Below are 16,455 nucleotides of genomic sequence, written 5' to 3' on the forward strand. Positions count from 1 at the left end.
AACTCCAGCGACAGAACCAAGCTGGAGCAAACAGGAATGTCAGGGAAGTGTGGCAAATGGGCAGTTCAGGAAACAGGATTGTGGTACTGCAAATAGGAAGTTACCATATCTCTTTAAAATTTTTAAAGTTAAATTTGTTTTAAGTTATTTTATTTACCAATGACAGATATTTAGCAATGTCCTACAGAACATACCACGTTTAACCATTGGTTTTAATATGATTCCCTTAAAGGCTCACTTAAGGTCACAATTATCAGGAATGCAGCTACAACTTTTAAGTGAGGACTTATTGTGCAATGATTTTGGTGTATTAGCCCAGTCCTTAATGTATGGGTTAACAGCATCAAAATACGCAACAGTTTGACGTGGAGATCATGGGATCATAGAATCCCTACAGTGCAGAAGGAGGCCATTCAGCCCATCGAGTCTGCATCAGCTCTCTGACAAGGGTATCTTACCTAGACCCACCATCCCACCCTATACCTGTAACCCCACGTGTTTATTGTAGCTAATCCATCCAACCTACGCACCTTGGGAAACTGGAGGATAATTTAGCATGGTCAATCCACCTAACCTGCACATTCTTTGAATTGTGGAAGGAAACTGGAGCACCTGTAGGAAACCCATGCAGGAAAACATAGCAGAGTCACCCAAGGAGGAAATTGAACCTGGTCACTGGTCTGAGGCAGCTGTGCTAACTGTTGCGCCAGTGTGCCTCCCTAGATTCCTGAGGGGGTGTCTTTGGTTGGAAAGGAACATTACATTGGGTTTATTAGGCAGTGCTGACATGAGATTGAATGTAAGGCAGATTTGTTGGGTCTATTGCGCTATTAATGTTACAAAAGGCAAAATACTGTGGAAACTGGAATGCACTCTCATTGTGTAGTAAGGAACTCACTGCAGTAAAGCACTCACTGTGCAGTAAGGAACAGCTGAGAAAAGCCAATTTGTATACATATAGCTGGCAACAAAAGCAAATTGTTGAAGTTTACTTCATAAAGGTCATTTGGCCATTGTATTTATGACATCGCTTTTCAAGCGTTATCCATTTAGCTGCATTGCCCTATCCTGTTGCCATAGCCTTTTACATTTTTCTTCAAGTATTTATCCAAATTTTCATTTTACATTAAAAAGTAATCTCCTAATTTTTCCCTTCACACTTTTTGTGGTTATCTTAAATTTGTGTTCTGGCTCATCAATCAGTGTAATTATTTCTTCTCAAAGAAACCTTTATATTCTGAACACCTCTACCACGTTCCCTTTGTTGTCATAAAAAGATTTCAGTTTCTCTGTTTTGTCCTTAACACTAGAGCCTCTAATCCCTGGCACAATTCAATTTTTCCCTCTTTCTTTCATGGGATGTGAGTCTTGATGGCAAAGCCAGTAATTATTATCCATACTTAATTATCCTTGAACTGAGGGGCGCCATGGTGGCACAGTGGTTAGCACTGCTGCCTCACTGCGCCAGAGACCCGGATTTGATTCCTGACTTGGGTCACTGTCTGCGTGGAGTTTGCACATTCTCCCCATGTCTGTGTGGCTTTCCTCTGGGTAGTCTGGTTTTCTCCCACAGTCCAAAGATATGCGGGTTAGGTTGATTGGCCAGGGTAAATTGCCCCTTAGTGTCTACAGTCCCATGTCAGCAAGACTGGTTAAGGATGGCAGATTTATAGTTGTCATGGTCACCATTACTGGGACTTGCTTTATATTCCAAATTTATTGATTGATTTCAAATTCTACCAGCTGCTTTGGTGCCATTTGGATCCATGTCCCCAGAGCATTAGTCAGGGCTTCTGGATTACGGATTGCTTGATAGAGCAGACGCAGCATGGTTTCGTTAAGGGGAAGTCGTGTCTGACAAATTTATTGGAGTTCTATGAGGATGTGTCTAGGGCAGTGGATAGAGGAGAGCCGGTGGATGTGGTCTTTCTTGATTTTCAGAATGCGTTTGACAAGGTACCTCACAAGAGGTTATTGCAGAAGGTAAGGGGGCATGGAGTTGGGGGTAGGGTGTTAGCGTGGATAGAGGATTGGTTGTCAAATAGGAGGCAGAGAGTGGGGGTTAATGGGTGCTATTCGGATTGGCGGTTGGTAACTAATGGAGTGCCCCAGGGGTCGGTGCTGGGGCCTCAGCTATTTACCATTTATATAGATGATCTGGAGGAGGGAACCGAGTGTATGGTGTCGAAATTTGCTGATGACACCAAGATTGGTGGAACGGCAAATTGCACGGAGGGTGTGGAGAGTCTACAGAAGGATCTAGATAGGCTGGGCGAATGGGCGAGGAACTGGCAAATGGAATTTAATGTTGGCAAGTGCGAGATGGTCCACTTTTGTAGGAATAATGGTAGGAAGGACTATTACTTACGTGGCGAAAAACTGCAGCAGGCGACGGTGCAGAGGGACCTCGCGGTCCTTGTGCATGAGTCGCAAAAACCCAGCCTGCAGGTGCAGCAGGTGGTCAGGAAGGCTAATGGGATGCTGGCCTTCATAGCGAGGGGGATTGAATGTAAAAGTAGGGAGGCCTTGCTGCAGCTGTATAGGGCATTGGTGAGGCCGCAGCTGGAGTACTGTGTGCAGTTTTGGTCGCCGCACTTACGCAAGGATATTTTGGCCTTGGAGGGAGTGCAGAGGAGGTTTACTAGGCTGATACCGGAGTTGAGGGGGTTGAGCTATGAGGAGAGGCTGAATAAACTAGGCTTGTACTCGTTAGAGTTTAGAAGAATGAGGGGAGATCTCATTGAGACGTATAAGATGATGAATGGGATGGACAGGATAGAGGTGGAGAGACTCTTCCCGCTCAGAAAGGACAGTAGGACTAGAGGGCACAGCCTCAAGATAAAGGGGAGGCGGTTTAGAACGGAGTTGAGGAGGAATTTCTTCACTCAAAGGGTGGTGAATCTCTGGAATTCTCTGCCCGTTGAAGTGGTGGAGGCTGCCTCGCTAAATATTTTTAAGACGCGGGTTGATGGGTTTTTGTTAAGCGAGGGGATTAAGGGTTATGGGGAGAGGGCGGGAATGTGGAACTGAGCCACAACAGATCAGCCATGATCTTATTGAATGGCGGGGCAGGCTCGAAGGGCTAGATGGCCTACTCCTGCTCCTATTTCTTATGTTCTTATGTTCTTATTATATCACTGTCTTCCCAGTGTGTGTTTCTTATCCCATTCTGTCCATGTCTTTAACATCCCCAAAACTGAGCGCAGTATCTTTAAAAATTATGGTGGGGTGTGAGGATATTCTTTCCACTTTAATACACAGTGGTAGCCCTTTTAGGGAACTAGTTGAATTGCAATTACATTATTTCATCAATGAAATGTTTTAAAATGGTATGTATTTTGTGAAAGCCACTTTGTCCCCCTATCATTATTTATAATGGCATTTTTATAATTAATGATATTTAAATTATTTTCAGTGATGTAGACCCTCATGTTAGGGACTGCGTAAAAACCTACACTGAAGACTGGGCTATCGTAAATCGAAAGTAAGTGTTAAGTTGTATGTTTCTTTTACTAAAGTTCAGTCTGTGTCCTGAGTGAATTTTACTTATATTGCACTTCTTGAAAAATTCTGTAACCAGATACCACAAACTCAGCACAGGATTTAATCCCAACACACTTGACAAACAGAAGGAAAGACAAAAGGGTTTACCAAAACAGATCTTTGAATCGGATGAAATCCCAGACACCAGCAGTTACCAGGATGATCAGGTGAAGTACTTCATTGATAACGTTTATGTAACAGAACTTAAATTTAATGCCTGAAATGAGCCACAGGCTGGTATCAGCATCACAAAAGACAGACTACCTGGTCATTATCATGTTGCATTTCGTGAGAGCTTGCTGTGTGCTAGCTGGCTGCAATCTGATGACACAAAGATTGGTGGAGCGGCAAATTGTGCGGAGGGTGTGGAAAGTCTGCAGAGGAATCTAGATAGGCTGAGCGAATGGGCAAGGAACTGGCAAATAGAATTTAATGTTGGCAAGTGTGAGGTTGTCCACTTTGGTAGGAATAATGGTAGGTAGGACTACTACTTACATGGCAAAAAGCTGCAGCATGCTACGGTGCAGAGGGACCTGGGGGTCCTTGTGCATGAGTCGCAAAAACCCAGCGTACAGGTGCAGCAGGTGGTCAGGAAGGTGAATGGGATGCTGGCCTTCATAGCGAGGGGGATTGAATGTAAAAGTAGGGAGGTCTTGCTGCAACTGTACAGGGCACTGGTGAGGCCGCAGCTGGAGTACTGTGTGCAGTTTTGGTCACCGCACTTGCGCAAGGATATTTTGGTCTTGGAGGGAGCGCAGAGGAGGTTCATTAGGCTGATACCAGAGTTGAGGGGGTTGAGCTATGAGGAGAGGCTGAATAAACTAGGCTTGTACTCGTTGGAGTTTAGAAGGATGAGGGGAGATCTCATTGAGACGTACAAGATGATGAATGGGATGGACAGAGTAGAGGTGGAGAGGTTCTTCCCACTCAGAAAGGACAGGAGGACTAGAGGGCACAGCCTCAAGATAAGCGGGGGGGGGCAGTTTAGAACGGAGTTGAGGAGGAACTTCTTCACTCAAAGGGTGGTGAATCTCTGGAATTCTCTGCCCGTTGAAGTGGTGGAGGCTGCCTCGCTAAATATATTTAAGACGTGGGTGGATAGGTTTTTGGTAGGCAAGGGGATTAAGGGTTATGGGGAGAAGGCGGGTAAGTGGAACTGAGCCACTTCAGATCAGCCATGATCTTATTGAATGGCAGGGCAGGCTCGAAGGGCTAGATGGCCTACTTCTGATCCTATTTCTTATGTTCTTATGTAATCTTTCATCACAACTGTACATTGCATTTCAAAAGTACTTAGTTGGTTGTAAATATTTTGGGACCTCTTGAGGCTGTGAAACGTACCAGATGAATGCAGGTCTTTCTATCTAATCAAGAGGCTGCTTTGTTTATTTGAATAGAATAATCAACACTCAGGATTATCTCAGGAGGCAGACTAACCTACTTAAATAAGATGACATCGCAAATTAAGAACTTTAAATAAAAAAGTTATGCAGTGCCTCATGTGTTTGAAATTTCTCAAAGTCATGGATAGTAAATTTACAGAAACAAAAGAGGTATCCACTCCATGGAGGCCCAGCAAACAACATTGATATGAATATCCAGTTGACTTATTTATTTTGTAACAAGTGGTGGATTGGTAATAATATTAAAATGTCCTGCAGAGAACCCTAATGAGAGAGCTAACTGAGCAAACTCTAGAAAATTCACTCTCTTGGATCTCAACTATTCAACTTTCACCTGTTTTGTTAAAAGAGAAATTGCCTTCTCATTATTTCCAACGGCAATGATTGTGGAATCTGGAAATTTAGACATTTTGCAAACAATGGTCTTCCCCAAATTTAGATTTAAAAACTTAAGGTTTGTATGCAGCTTCATTTTAGAAAAACAGTGCACGTTAGGAAAATCAGGTACTGTCCTTTCACCTCAAGGCCTCCATCCAAATGAGGCTCATATTATTCAGATGAAAGTTTGTTTTGACTGCTGTAGTGACCTTACAGTAAATGACTTTGAGTCAATCTCGGTTGTGGTCTTACTGGGCCGAAAGCACAACACAGTCCTTTAACTAGACAGTCATTGTTTATTTGGCAACCTTTGTTAAGAACTTGCAAGACATCTAGGAAACAGAAAAATTCACACTGCTCCATTAGGAGCTGTCTTTCTGAAATTATACTGAAAAGTATTGCTGGGATAGATCAGACTAAACATTGAAACACGTAGAGTACTGTTCATGCAGTCTTTGTGGCACAACAGTAACTGACTAGAAACAATCAATGCTAAGGCATTGCACTTTTGTTGCAGGGACATCACTCAGCCATTTTCACACCTCATTGGGGGTGATATTTAGAGTCATAGAGGTATATAGCACAGAAAAGGGCCCTTCGGCCCATCACATTTGCACCATTTAAAGACAAACCACCTAATCATTCTAATCCCATTTTCCAGCACTGGGTTCATAGCCTTGTATGCCATGGCATTGCAAGGACACATTTAAATACTTCTTAAATTTTTGAGAGTCTCTGCCTGCACCACCCTTTCAGACAGAGTTTGAGATTCCCACCATCCTCTGGGTAAGAAGGTTTTTCCTCATATCCCCTCTAAACTTCCTACCCGTTACCTTTAAACCTATGCTCCCTCGTCATTGATCCCTCCACCTGCTCTACCTGTGCCCCTCATAATCTCAACCTCTGCTCCAGGAAAAATGACCCCAATCTGTCCAATCTCTCTTCATAATTAAAACTCTTCAGCCCAGGCAATGCCTTGGTAAATCCAGTGCTGTCATATCCCTCCTATAATGTTAATTCTAGAACTGCACACAATACTCTAACCAACGTTTTATATAGTTCCAACAAAACCCCCCTGCTCTTAAGCTCCATGCTACGGCTAAATAAAGGTAAGTATATCATATGCCTTCATAACCACTTTGTCCTGCTAACTTAAGGAGCCGGTACACATGCACACTAAGGTCCCTTTGATCCTTGGTGTTTCTGAGGGTCCTGCCAGTATTCTCTTGCCTTGCCTGTCCAGCTCAATTGCATCACCTCACACTTATCCGGATTGAATTTCATTTGCCACTGTTCAGCCAATCTAACCAACCATCTATATCCCCCTGTAATCTAAGTTTATCCTCCTCACTGTTTATTACACCACCAATTTTCGTATCATCCACAAACTTACTGATTAACCTTCCTACATTCAAGTCTAAATGATATATATAAACCACAAACAACAAGGGCCTCAGAACTGATTCCTGTGGGACCCCACTGTACACAGTTTTCCCATTAGAAAAATATCCTTCAATCATCAATCCTGTGCTTCCTGTCACTCAGCCAATTCTGGATCCAGTTTGTCACATTCCCATGGGTCCTATGGGCTCTTATCTTCGCTATCAGTCTTCCATGTGGGACTTATCAAAAGCTTTGCCAAAGTCCAAGTAGACTATGTCAAATGCCCTCATCTCCATACCTGGTCACCTCTTTGAAAAATTCAATCAAGTTGGTCAGACACAACCTCTGCTTAACAAAACCACACTGACTGTTCTTGATTGATCCCTGTGTCTCCAAATGCAATGTAATTCTGCTTCCAATAGTTTTCTCACCACTGAGTCATTGGGCGGAATTTTACCAATACGTCTGCCCAAGTTTCGCACGATCCCGCCCAAGGTCAACAGAGAATGCCGTTCTCCGAGTCGAGCCCACCCCCAGAATCGGGGCTGGAATGCCGGTAAAATTCCAGCCATTAAGTCACTCCTATCTTAAGTTGTTGATTTTAAATGTGATTTTTCCTTTAATATAAAAATGAAGCATTCATTGCATAAATACTCAAAGGCACGGACTACAGATTTAAATTGCCTGACACAGTTCATTTGTGGATTTGTTGCCTGTGATTGTATATTTCCTGAGCAGAAAGAACATTTTTCTGTGCTATGCTACAGATCATATGTTTCTTATAGTTTGGTAGTATGTATTTGAGATTATAGAGTGTCTCTGAGATAATGGGCCAGATCTTCTGATCAGATGCATGCTGGAGGCATAAGTGTTGACTGCAAAGATCATTGCGCACTTACATAGGAACAGAAATAGGCCATTCAGCCAGGGTGCCATAATGGGTAACACTGCTGCCTCACAGCGCCAGGGACCCAGGTTAGATTCCAGGCTTGGCGCACTGTCTGTGCAGAGTCTGCATGTTCGCCCCATGTCTGCATGGATTTCTTCCAGGTGCTCCGGTTTCCTGTCATAGTCTGAAAGACATGCTGGTTGGGTGCATTGACCATGGTAAGTTCTCCCTCAGGGTACCCGAACAGGCGCCGGAGTGTGTTGACCGAGGGATTTTCAGAGTAACTTCATTGCAGTGTCAATGTAAGCTTACTTGTGACACTAAGAAATAAACTTAAACTTCAGCCTGTCAGGCCTGCTCCACTGTTTAATAAAATCATTACTGATTGGAGAATTCAATGCCTGTTGCCCCTGCTGTTTCCAAAACCATTACCTTCTAAAACAGTTTCAGCTGTTTTTCTGATCCCAGCTGCCGCAGCATTCCCAAGGCACAGCCATCTATGGAGAAGTCCAGGAAAGAGGAGCAGGTCAGGGAAATTGCCCCCTTTTTTCAATATTGACTGCTGTACAAGGTAGTTTTTAAAGGTCTTGAGCCTTTCAGTGAGGTTAATGAGTAGCTGGGTGAGTGAAAGTTGTGGGTGAGTTGGTAATTGATTCAGGGGCTCGTGTAGGCAGATTGTGGATAGACTGGTTGTGGGATCAGGTAGTCATGTCAGAGTGGGGTAGTCAGGTTGAGTTGGGTTAGTTGGATTGGGCTGGGAGGGTTGATAGATGGGTCGAAGACTAGTTAGGTTGAGAGATGTGGACAGGAGCATCAGGGAGCTGGGTGAGGGTGTATGTGTGGGAAGTGGTGGGTTGATTTTCATTGTTAATCTCTGAGTTAGACCAGAGATTAAACAATGTAACAGTTCTAGGGTATCCGGTTAAATTGTGTATATCTATCTAGTCCAAGTCGCTGACACGGAGATCAGTCTAAGGTACGTTCGTAGGGGGTCCCGGGCAGTGCAAACAACCTGTCAGAAGGTTAAATTTCCTGGGCAATCAGAGACAATATTTGCTCAAGGTTCTGACATGCATCGTCAAATTAAGTCCAGTTCATCGCTGCCTCGGATGCTAGAAGATCTGGTCCAATGCGTTCTGTAATGGTAGTTTACTAAATGAACTTAAATTATTTGGCACTCCTGATATTGCCTCAGCTGATTTGCATCATGTGCCTTCTAAGATTCCATTCATTGCAGTCTTTTGTTCTCCCTTCAATCTTTCCAGCAGAAAAAGTTAATGAAATGATATGAGAAGGGTTGTTCCAGCATTCAGAGTGTGAAATATTCCTATTTGAATAATATTAGCTTTTTATTCCCTCTTCCAGAGGGGAAATATTATGTTTCATTCAGTACCTGCCCTTTCGTAGTATAATTATAATTAGGAGTTCACTGTGGGACTGCAGGCCTGGATCTGTACGCTGCCATTACATTGCGCGTGAATGGGGAGGCGACGGCCTAGTGGTGTCATTGCTAGAACATTAATCCAAAACTCAGCTAATATTCTGGGGACCCGGGTTTGAATCCTGCCATGGCAGATGGTGGAATTTGATTTCAATAAAAAAAAATTTGAATTAAGAATCTACTAATGACCATGAAACAATTGTTGATTGTCGGAAAAACCCATCTGGTTCACTAAAGTCCTTTAGAGAATATAATCTGCCATCCTTACCTGGTCTGACCTACATGTGACTCCAGAGCCACAGCTATGTGGTTGACTCTCAATTGCCCTCGGGCAACTAGGAATGGGCAGTAAATGCTGGCCAGGCAGCGATGCCTATGTCCCATGAATGAATAAATTTTTAAAAATGTTAATATCCTTGAGGGTGTCCTTGAGTAAACATTGGTTTTCAAACATAAGTTAGACCAGGGAACTAAACAAATGACTCTGGTTGCAGGATGATTTGAAACGTCGCTCTGTATCAATAGATGATACTCCTAGAGGTAGCTGGGCCTGCAGTATTTTTGATCTTAAAAATTCGCTTCCTGATGCGGTTCTTCCAAATCTACTTGATCGATCTCCAATCGAAGAAATAGACCAACAGAACGAAGAACAAAGGAAGGGAAATCGACACAAGGAGCTGTTTGCACTTTATCCAGCACCAGATGAGGTTGGAAAATTTATCATATGTTTATTGGAGATCTCAACCATACAATTTCATATTGTGATCTTTGCCATGTGTGGTTTTATATAACTATAAACAGCATTATTTAGCACGAATTAATGTTAATTGACAACTTAATACAGAAACCATCAGATGGCAGGTGTGGAAAATAAGAAATATTATACTGATGCTGGAGGAAGTATTGTTCTGAGAGTAGAGGGAGCTTTGTTCTACATCTGTCCTGTTCTATGCCTGTCCTGGGAGTATTTGATGTAGACAGTGGATAACCTGAAATAGGAAATGTTTTAACGTATTGTAAGGAATGTTGGCACTCTAAAAATTACATTTTGAGGATGCATGACATATATTACGACATAAACACGAACAATAATCTACGTAGTCATATGCATTGATACGAGCTAATCTTTTTCCCACTTTCGATTAAACTATTTCTGTACAGTTGTTGCATTAGTACGTTGTCACACTTCTTCTTTTTATATGAGGGAATTTTCACCCCTGCTCCTCAGCTTATCACAATCATCCAAACGGCTCTTCTGGGCAGTTTGCTGTTCCACACCGAGCATGTGGATTGGGTGCTACTTTTCAGCTATTTGTGTAGCCAGTTTCTTTGAAACAAGCCCATTTGTGGAAGTTGGTTTGGGAGTGACTCTGCCTTGCTTCCTTCGGCAGCACCCCAGGCAACTTCTGTTCTTGTCAGTAGGTCTTTCGCTTTCATTTGGTATTTTTCATTTCCCAATTCCAAGACATATACTTTGGAACTTTGCAAGAAACAAACCCTGGGTGGCACAATGGTTAGCACTGCTGCCTCACAGTGCCAGAAACCTGGGTTCAGTTTCCGCCTAGGATCACTGTCTGTGTGAAGTTTGCATGTTCTCCCTGTGTCTGCGTGGGTTTCCTCCCACAGTCCGAAAGATGTGCTGGTTAGGTGCATTGGCCATGCTAAATCCTCCCTCGACGTATCTGAACAGGTGCAAGAGTATGGCGACTAGGGGATTTTCACAATAACTTCATTGCAGTGCTAATTTAAGCCTACTTGTGATACTAATAATAAACTTATAACTTTAAAACTGTCACAATCAACCGACCCGTTCACTTGCATTTGGCTGGAAATTCTTTTAAAATATATTGATGGTTCTCCCTCCCCCCACCCATGCAATTCTCTTTGCCACTCTTTGAAAAAGATCCAATCCTGGAATATAGAAGTGAATTTTATGGCCCCATGCCAGCATATTTGACGGTGGGGAGGAGCACATAAAATGATTGCCAACCCATCACGTTCCTGCCCATCTCTAATCTTTCCCGATAGAATGGAGGTGAATAAGGTGCTGGCAGCTTGCCTGCCCTTAAAGATATTGAGACTCTTCAGTGGACAATTAATTGCCACATAAAGCCTCATTATGGTTCTGACACAATTTTGTGATATGGCAAACAGCCTGGCAACTTGCACTGTATGCATTGCTGCTGGGCAGGAAGGAGCTGTGTCTCCTTTGGGAGTGGGTCGCACCCTCTATGGCCATGGGGACACACATCACTTCTCAACATGGTACCCCTTTATTCCTCTCCCATCCCCCAATTTCTCTAACTGGATCCCTATAGTCCCCTTTTCCCACCTTGCATGCTTGAATCTCCAGACACCACCACCACGGTGACACAGTGGTTAGCACTGCTGCCTCACAGCACCAGTGACCTGGGTTCAATTCTGGCCTTGGGTCACTGTCTGTGCTTTGCACATGAGTTTGCACATTCTTCTCATGTCTGTGTGGGTTTCTTCCAGGTTTCCTCCCACAGCCCAAAGATGTGCTGGTTAGGTTGATTGGCATACTAAAATTGACCCTAGTGTCAGGGGGAATAGCAGGGTAAAAATGTGAGAATAGGGCCTGGGTGGGATTGTTGTCAGTGCAGACTCAATGGGCTGAATAGTCTCTTCTGAACTGTAGGGATTCTATGAACCCCCCACCCCCCACCACCATCCGGCACATCCATCTCACCAGCCGTAACACCCAAAATCCCAGGCTTAACTGAAATTAGTTCCCACACTTACAGCTTCCTCAGGACTGCTTGTAGTCTTAGCAGTGGCTGCCACTCTCTTCTAGGGCTGCTGGGACTAATGAACCGTTTGCCAATCAGATTAGCTGCCAGCTCTCTCTAGGGTGGTACTTCCTATCTCCGAGGGCCAGAACTCCCACTCCCATTTAAGACCGCTCCTTGGGTATTATCACTGTAGGGCAGCCATATTTAACATCGGTGAAGGGAACGGGTGATCTGCCCCCCCCCCCCTCCGTAAAACCCACCTCATAGTTCATAGACTTCAATAACTCACTGTCCAAGTTGATCTTTGACAAAGCTTTTGGTCACTTGTTCTAATAGCTCCTTACATGCCTTGGTCACCAAGTTAATATGGCACAGAAGATGGCCACCAGCAAATTGAGTCCATGCCAATTCTCTACAGAGCAATCCTATCAGTCGGCATTACCCCATTCTATTCCTATAGCCGTGTAAGTTTATTTCTCCGCCATCATCACCCTCATAGGTGGTGAGTTCTGGTTCTATTTCAGGTTTGGGACCAAATTCTGTTGACTTACATTTCTGTGAAGCATGTTAGGATGTGTTATTGTGTTCAAGGCAATTCCTAAATGCAAGAGCTTATTGTGTAAGCCCAATCCTGTGCTGATGCACTTTGTAGTGAAGCTCACTGAGCTGATTTCCGTAGTTATTTTAGCAATGCCAAGACTAATTGCCATAACTCAATTGCTGCCCAAGCTAGAAATGAGCTAACATTGAGCGGACAAAGAATTAAATCTTGAACCCTCTGACCTGCAAGATTCAATGCCACACACATATTCTGTCAGAGCTATTGGAGGGGTCTCTAAAATGGACAGATGAAGAGGGAAATACTTAGCAGATATTTTGTGTCATCTTTCTCAGGAGATTATGCCAAACAGTAAATGTTTATTGATAGGCCCTATACGAACGATGAACTAACTTTTGTGTTTCAAATCAATTGTAGGATGAGCCAATAGAAAGGCACAGTATTCCTGAAGTTCCCAGAGAGCACTTTGGTCAAAGACTGCTTGTAAAATGCTTATCATTAAAGTACGTGCACTTTTTTCATGAAGAGTTGTAAATTTTCAAGTTGTGCATCATTTAAAAAGCATTCTCTTGCAACTTAAAAAACAAATTCTTGTCTTCATAGATTTGAAATTGAAATTGAGCCAATTTTTGCAAGCTTGGCTTTATATGATGTCAGAGAGAAGAAAAAGGTTAGTTTTGTAATTATTTTTTGCCATTCTAGTTCCTCTTTTCCCTCCTGTTCTGAAGACAGTGTGAATTCTGTTAGGATGTGATTCCATTAGCAATACCTCACCCAAGGAATCTTTCCAATGTGTGGTCAACATGGAATGTGACAACAAGTTGATGGATTATGTTGTTCAGTTACTCCTGATTCTGTCCCTACATTTACATTTATAATTGTGTAGGACTTGAGAGCAGAATCTGTTGCAGATTTTTTTTTTAACCAAGCCCACAGACATTGCAAATTCAGTAACTGGCTTCATTGAGATCAATCGGTTCAGCTGTGGGACCTTTCTGTTTTGGCTCAGCCCCAGATAAACAGCATCTTTACAAGAAGCTTAAAAGGGATTATTTGAGTAATGTTGTTGTGTTTAATACATGTTCTGTGAATATACTCAGAACAGTGTTCTCTCTCAGGGCAGTTAACATGTAGAGTCTGTCTTAATGCTATTTGTTTTTGTCCCACAGCAAACTGCAGAGACTTGCAACTCTGATTTATAGTCGCTGACCTAATGTCAATCAAAATTCTTGGAAATGACGTGTGAATAATACAGCATTCGGGCATTATGTTAGTTGTAGATTCATCACAGCCAGTGTTTGGATTTGAGCTTTCTTTGAGTTCTTCTCTTTGAGTTCTCCCTACTGATATAAGGCAGATTCTATTTTCACATTCACATTGCCTACGAACAGACATTTAAAATTTAAAGCCTGAGGTGAATATGCCTCAGGTTAATAAGCAATATCCCTGGAGTTGTAGTGCTGGGATTGGTACAGTTCATCATACAGACAGCTTACATTACACTTCAAAACCTTTGATAAGCATAAACCATATAGATTAAAGCTATAGAAATGGAAATAAGTTTACACAGCAGAATAAATAAGTTAGCAGATAAAAACAATACATTGATAAGGCCACAAGTTTCTAAAAGCAAAGTGTTTGAATTCTCAGGATTAAAACACACTCTGGGGACTGCTTGTGGGACTGATGATGATGGGTGAAGGAAATAGCTAGCATGGCAAAAATGGCTGAGCCATTTGGCTGAATTGGGTTGGTGGGGGTGGGGTTAAGGTATAGTTTTCATCTGAAATGTGAAATCTCTATTGTTCGCCTTCAAATAGTGATAGACGTGTTGTACAATTCCTGTACTTTCTGATGGAATGAAAATTCCGCCCCCCCCACCTTTTCCATTTCTGTCTCTTTTGAACTGAATCTTAACATTGATGTTATGTGGCAAGGGCTCATAGCACAAAATTATATCCAACTCATTAATTCCAACTCCAACTTATACACTTATTGGCAATTAGACTCAGCCGGCCAAATGGTGGCAATTTTAGGATTGAAAAAGGTTTTACTGTTGCGATAGGAATTTTCTGTGGGTTATGAACAATATGGCAGATGCACTATAATCTAATTTGTTGTACATCTAACCTGGGAATGTCTGATAGTTATGCAGCACCTTTTTTTGAGATTGCAAGAGTTCCCATTATTTTCAAATAAATTGTTTCCCATTTCCTAGCAGAATTGCTGTATAGGGTGTGGAGAGTCTGCAGAAGGATCTAGATAGGCTGGGCGAATGGGCGAGGAACTGGCAAATGGAATTTAATGTTGGCAAGTGCGAGATGGTCCACTTTGGTAGGAATAATGGTAGGAAGGACTATTACTTACATGGCGAAAAACTGCAGCAGGCGACGGTGCAGAGGGACCTCGGGGTCCTTGTGCATGAGTCGCAAAAACCCAGCCTGCAGGTGCAGCAGGTGGTCAGGAAGGCGAATGGGATGCTGGCCTTCATAGCGAGGGGGATTGAATGTAAAAGCAGGGAGGTCTTGCTGCAGCTGTATAGGGCATTGGTGAGGCCGCAGCTGGAGTACTGTGTGCAGTTTTGGTCGCCACACTTACGCAAGGATATTTTGGCCTTGGAGGGAGTGCAGAGGAGGTTTACTAGGCTGATACCGGAGTTGAGGGGGTTGAGCTACGAGGAGAGGCTGAATAAACTAGGCTTGTACTCGTTAGAGTTTAGAAGAATGAGGGGAGATCTCATTGAGACATATAAAATGATGAATGGGACGGATAGGATAGAGGTGGAGAGACTCTTCCTGCTCAGAAAGGACAGTAGGACTAGGGGGCACAGCCTCAAGATAAAGGCGGGGCGGTTTAGAACAGAGTTGAGGAGGAACTTCTTCACTCAAAGGGTGGTGAATCTCTGCTCGTTGAAGTGGTGGAGGCTGCCTCGCTAAATATTTTTAAGACGCGGGTTGATGGGTTTTTGACAAGCGAGGGGATTAAGGGTTATGGGGAGAGGGCGGGAGTGTGGAGCTGAGCCACGACAGATCAGCCATGATCTTGTTGAGTGGCGGGGCAGGCTCGAGGGCTAGATGGCCTGCTCCTGCTCCTATTTCTTATGTTCTTATTACTTACCTCTAAAAGTGTTTAAAAAAATGGTTTATCAGTCTTGTCTACTTTGTGCTATGAAATTCCAGGTGTACAAGTGCTGCTGCCTATTTCTGTCCCGTGATTGTAATTTTTTGCAACTATTTACAAAATTCGGAAATGTAAAACTATCACTTTCTAATTTCTAACATACTTCTTTAAAAAACAGATTTCAGAAAATTTTTTCTTCGATTTGAATTCTGAGCAAATCAAAGGCATGCTGCGACCTCATGTTCCTCCTGCAGCCATTTCAACACTGGCTCGATCAGCAATCTTCTCAATCACATATCCCTGTCAGGATGTCTTTTTAGTTATAAAGGTAAGAAATTATTTCATTTTGCATTACTTACTCTTTGCCCTGGAAGGTACAGACTGATGCTGATAAATAGTACCACAATTTTTTTGTGTGGGAGTCGAGATGGTGAATTCTTTTTGATTTTGTGGTGAGTGATGGGTTTTGTAACCTATGTTTTGTAGCAGAAGTTACTAGAACATAACAAGAAGAACAGCAGCAACTTACACTTCCCCTTTAACTTAGTAAAATGCCCTGCTCCGGCTGATTACTTGTGCTTCCCCCAACACTCCCATCCTCATATTCAGCCCCTCATAGCTCCCATTTTTCAAGGGCGTTCAAGCCAGTTGGAGATTTCTGGATTGAAATAATTTTTTTTACAGGAAGAGGACCTTTCTGCTCTGAGTAAATGTGTTCAAATTCCTCCTCTCCCTCTCTAAATGCTATCCCTTTGTAATATTACATTCACACAAGAAATGAGCACCCACACATGCTCAGTTTATCTCTATCTCTCTCCATTGCTGCTGTATTGGTGGACTGTTGTTTGAATCCGGTCTTGGATGAGTCTTATTGCCTGCCAGTTAATGTTGGAAAGATTTAGGCCATTCAGTCATTGCCATAAATTCCATACTATTACTATTGGCTATCCTTCTCCCTGGTCCATGGAATCAAACTGTTCAGAACA

At 42.9% G+C, this 16,455-nt stretch overlaps 1 protein-coding gene across 16 annotated transcripts in view; it reads left to right on the top strand.

The window, feature by feature from the left end:
* Positions 1-16,455, top strand: part of dock7 (dedicator of cytokinesis 7) — a 170,538-nt gene that overhangs the window by 19,027 nt on the left and 135,056 nt on the right. For all 16 annotated transcript variants that reach the window (XM_080195666.1, XM_080195667.1, XM_080195668.1 and 13 more), the window contains 6 exons: positions 3,416-3,484; positions 3,581-3,710; positions 9,532-9,744; positions 12,767-12,852; positions 12,953-13,019; positions 15,648-15,797. In XM_080195666.1, the coding sequence (XP_080051792.1) occupies positions 3,416-3,484; positions 3,581-3,710; positions 9,532-9,744; positions 12,767-12,852; positions 12,953-13,019; positions 15,648-15,797 (715 nt within the window). The remainder of the gene's footprint in view (positions 1-3,415; positions 3,485-3,580; positions 3,711-9,531; positions 9,745-12,766; positions 12,853-12,952; positions 13,020-15,647; positions 15,798-16,455) is intronic.

Source organism: Carcharhinus amblyrhynchos, chromosome 9, assembly GCF_965287045.1.
Source record: "Carcharhinus amblyrhynchos chromosome 9, sCarAmb.v2.hapA, whole genome shotgun sequence".
NCBI classification, from domain to species: domain Eukaryota; kingdom Metazoa; phylum Chordata; class Chondrichthyes; order Carcharhiniformes; family Carcharhinidae; genus Carcharhinus; species Carcharhinus amblyrhynchos.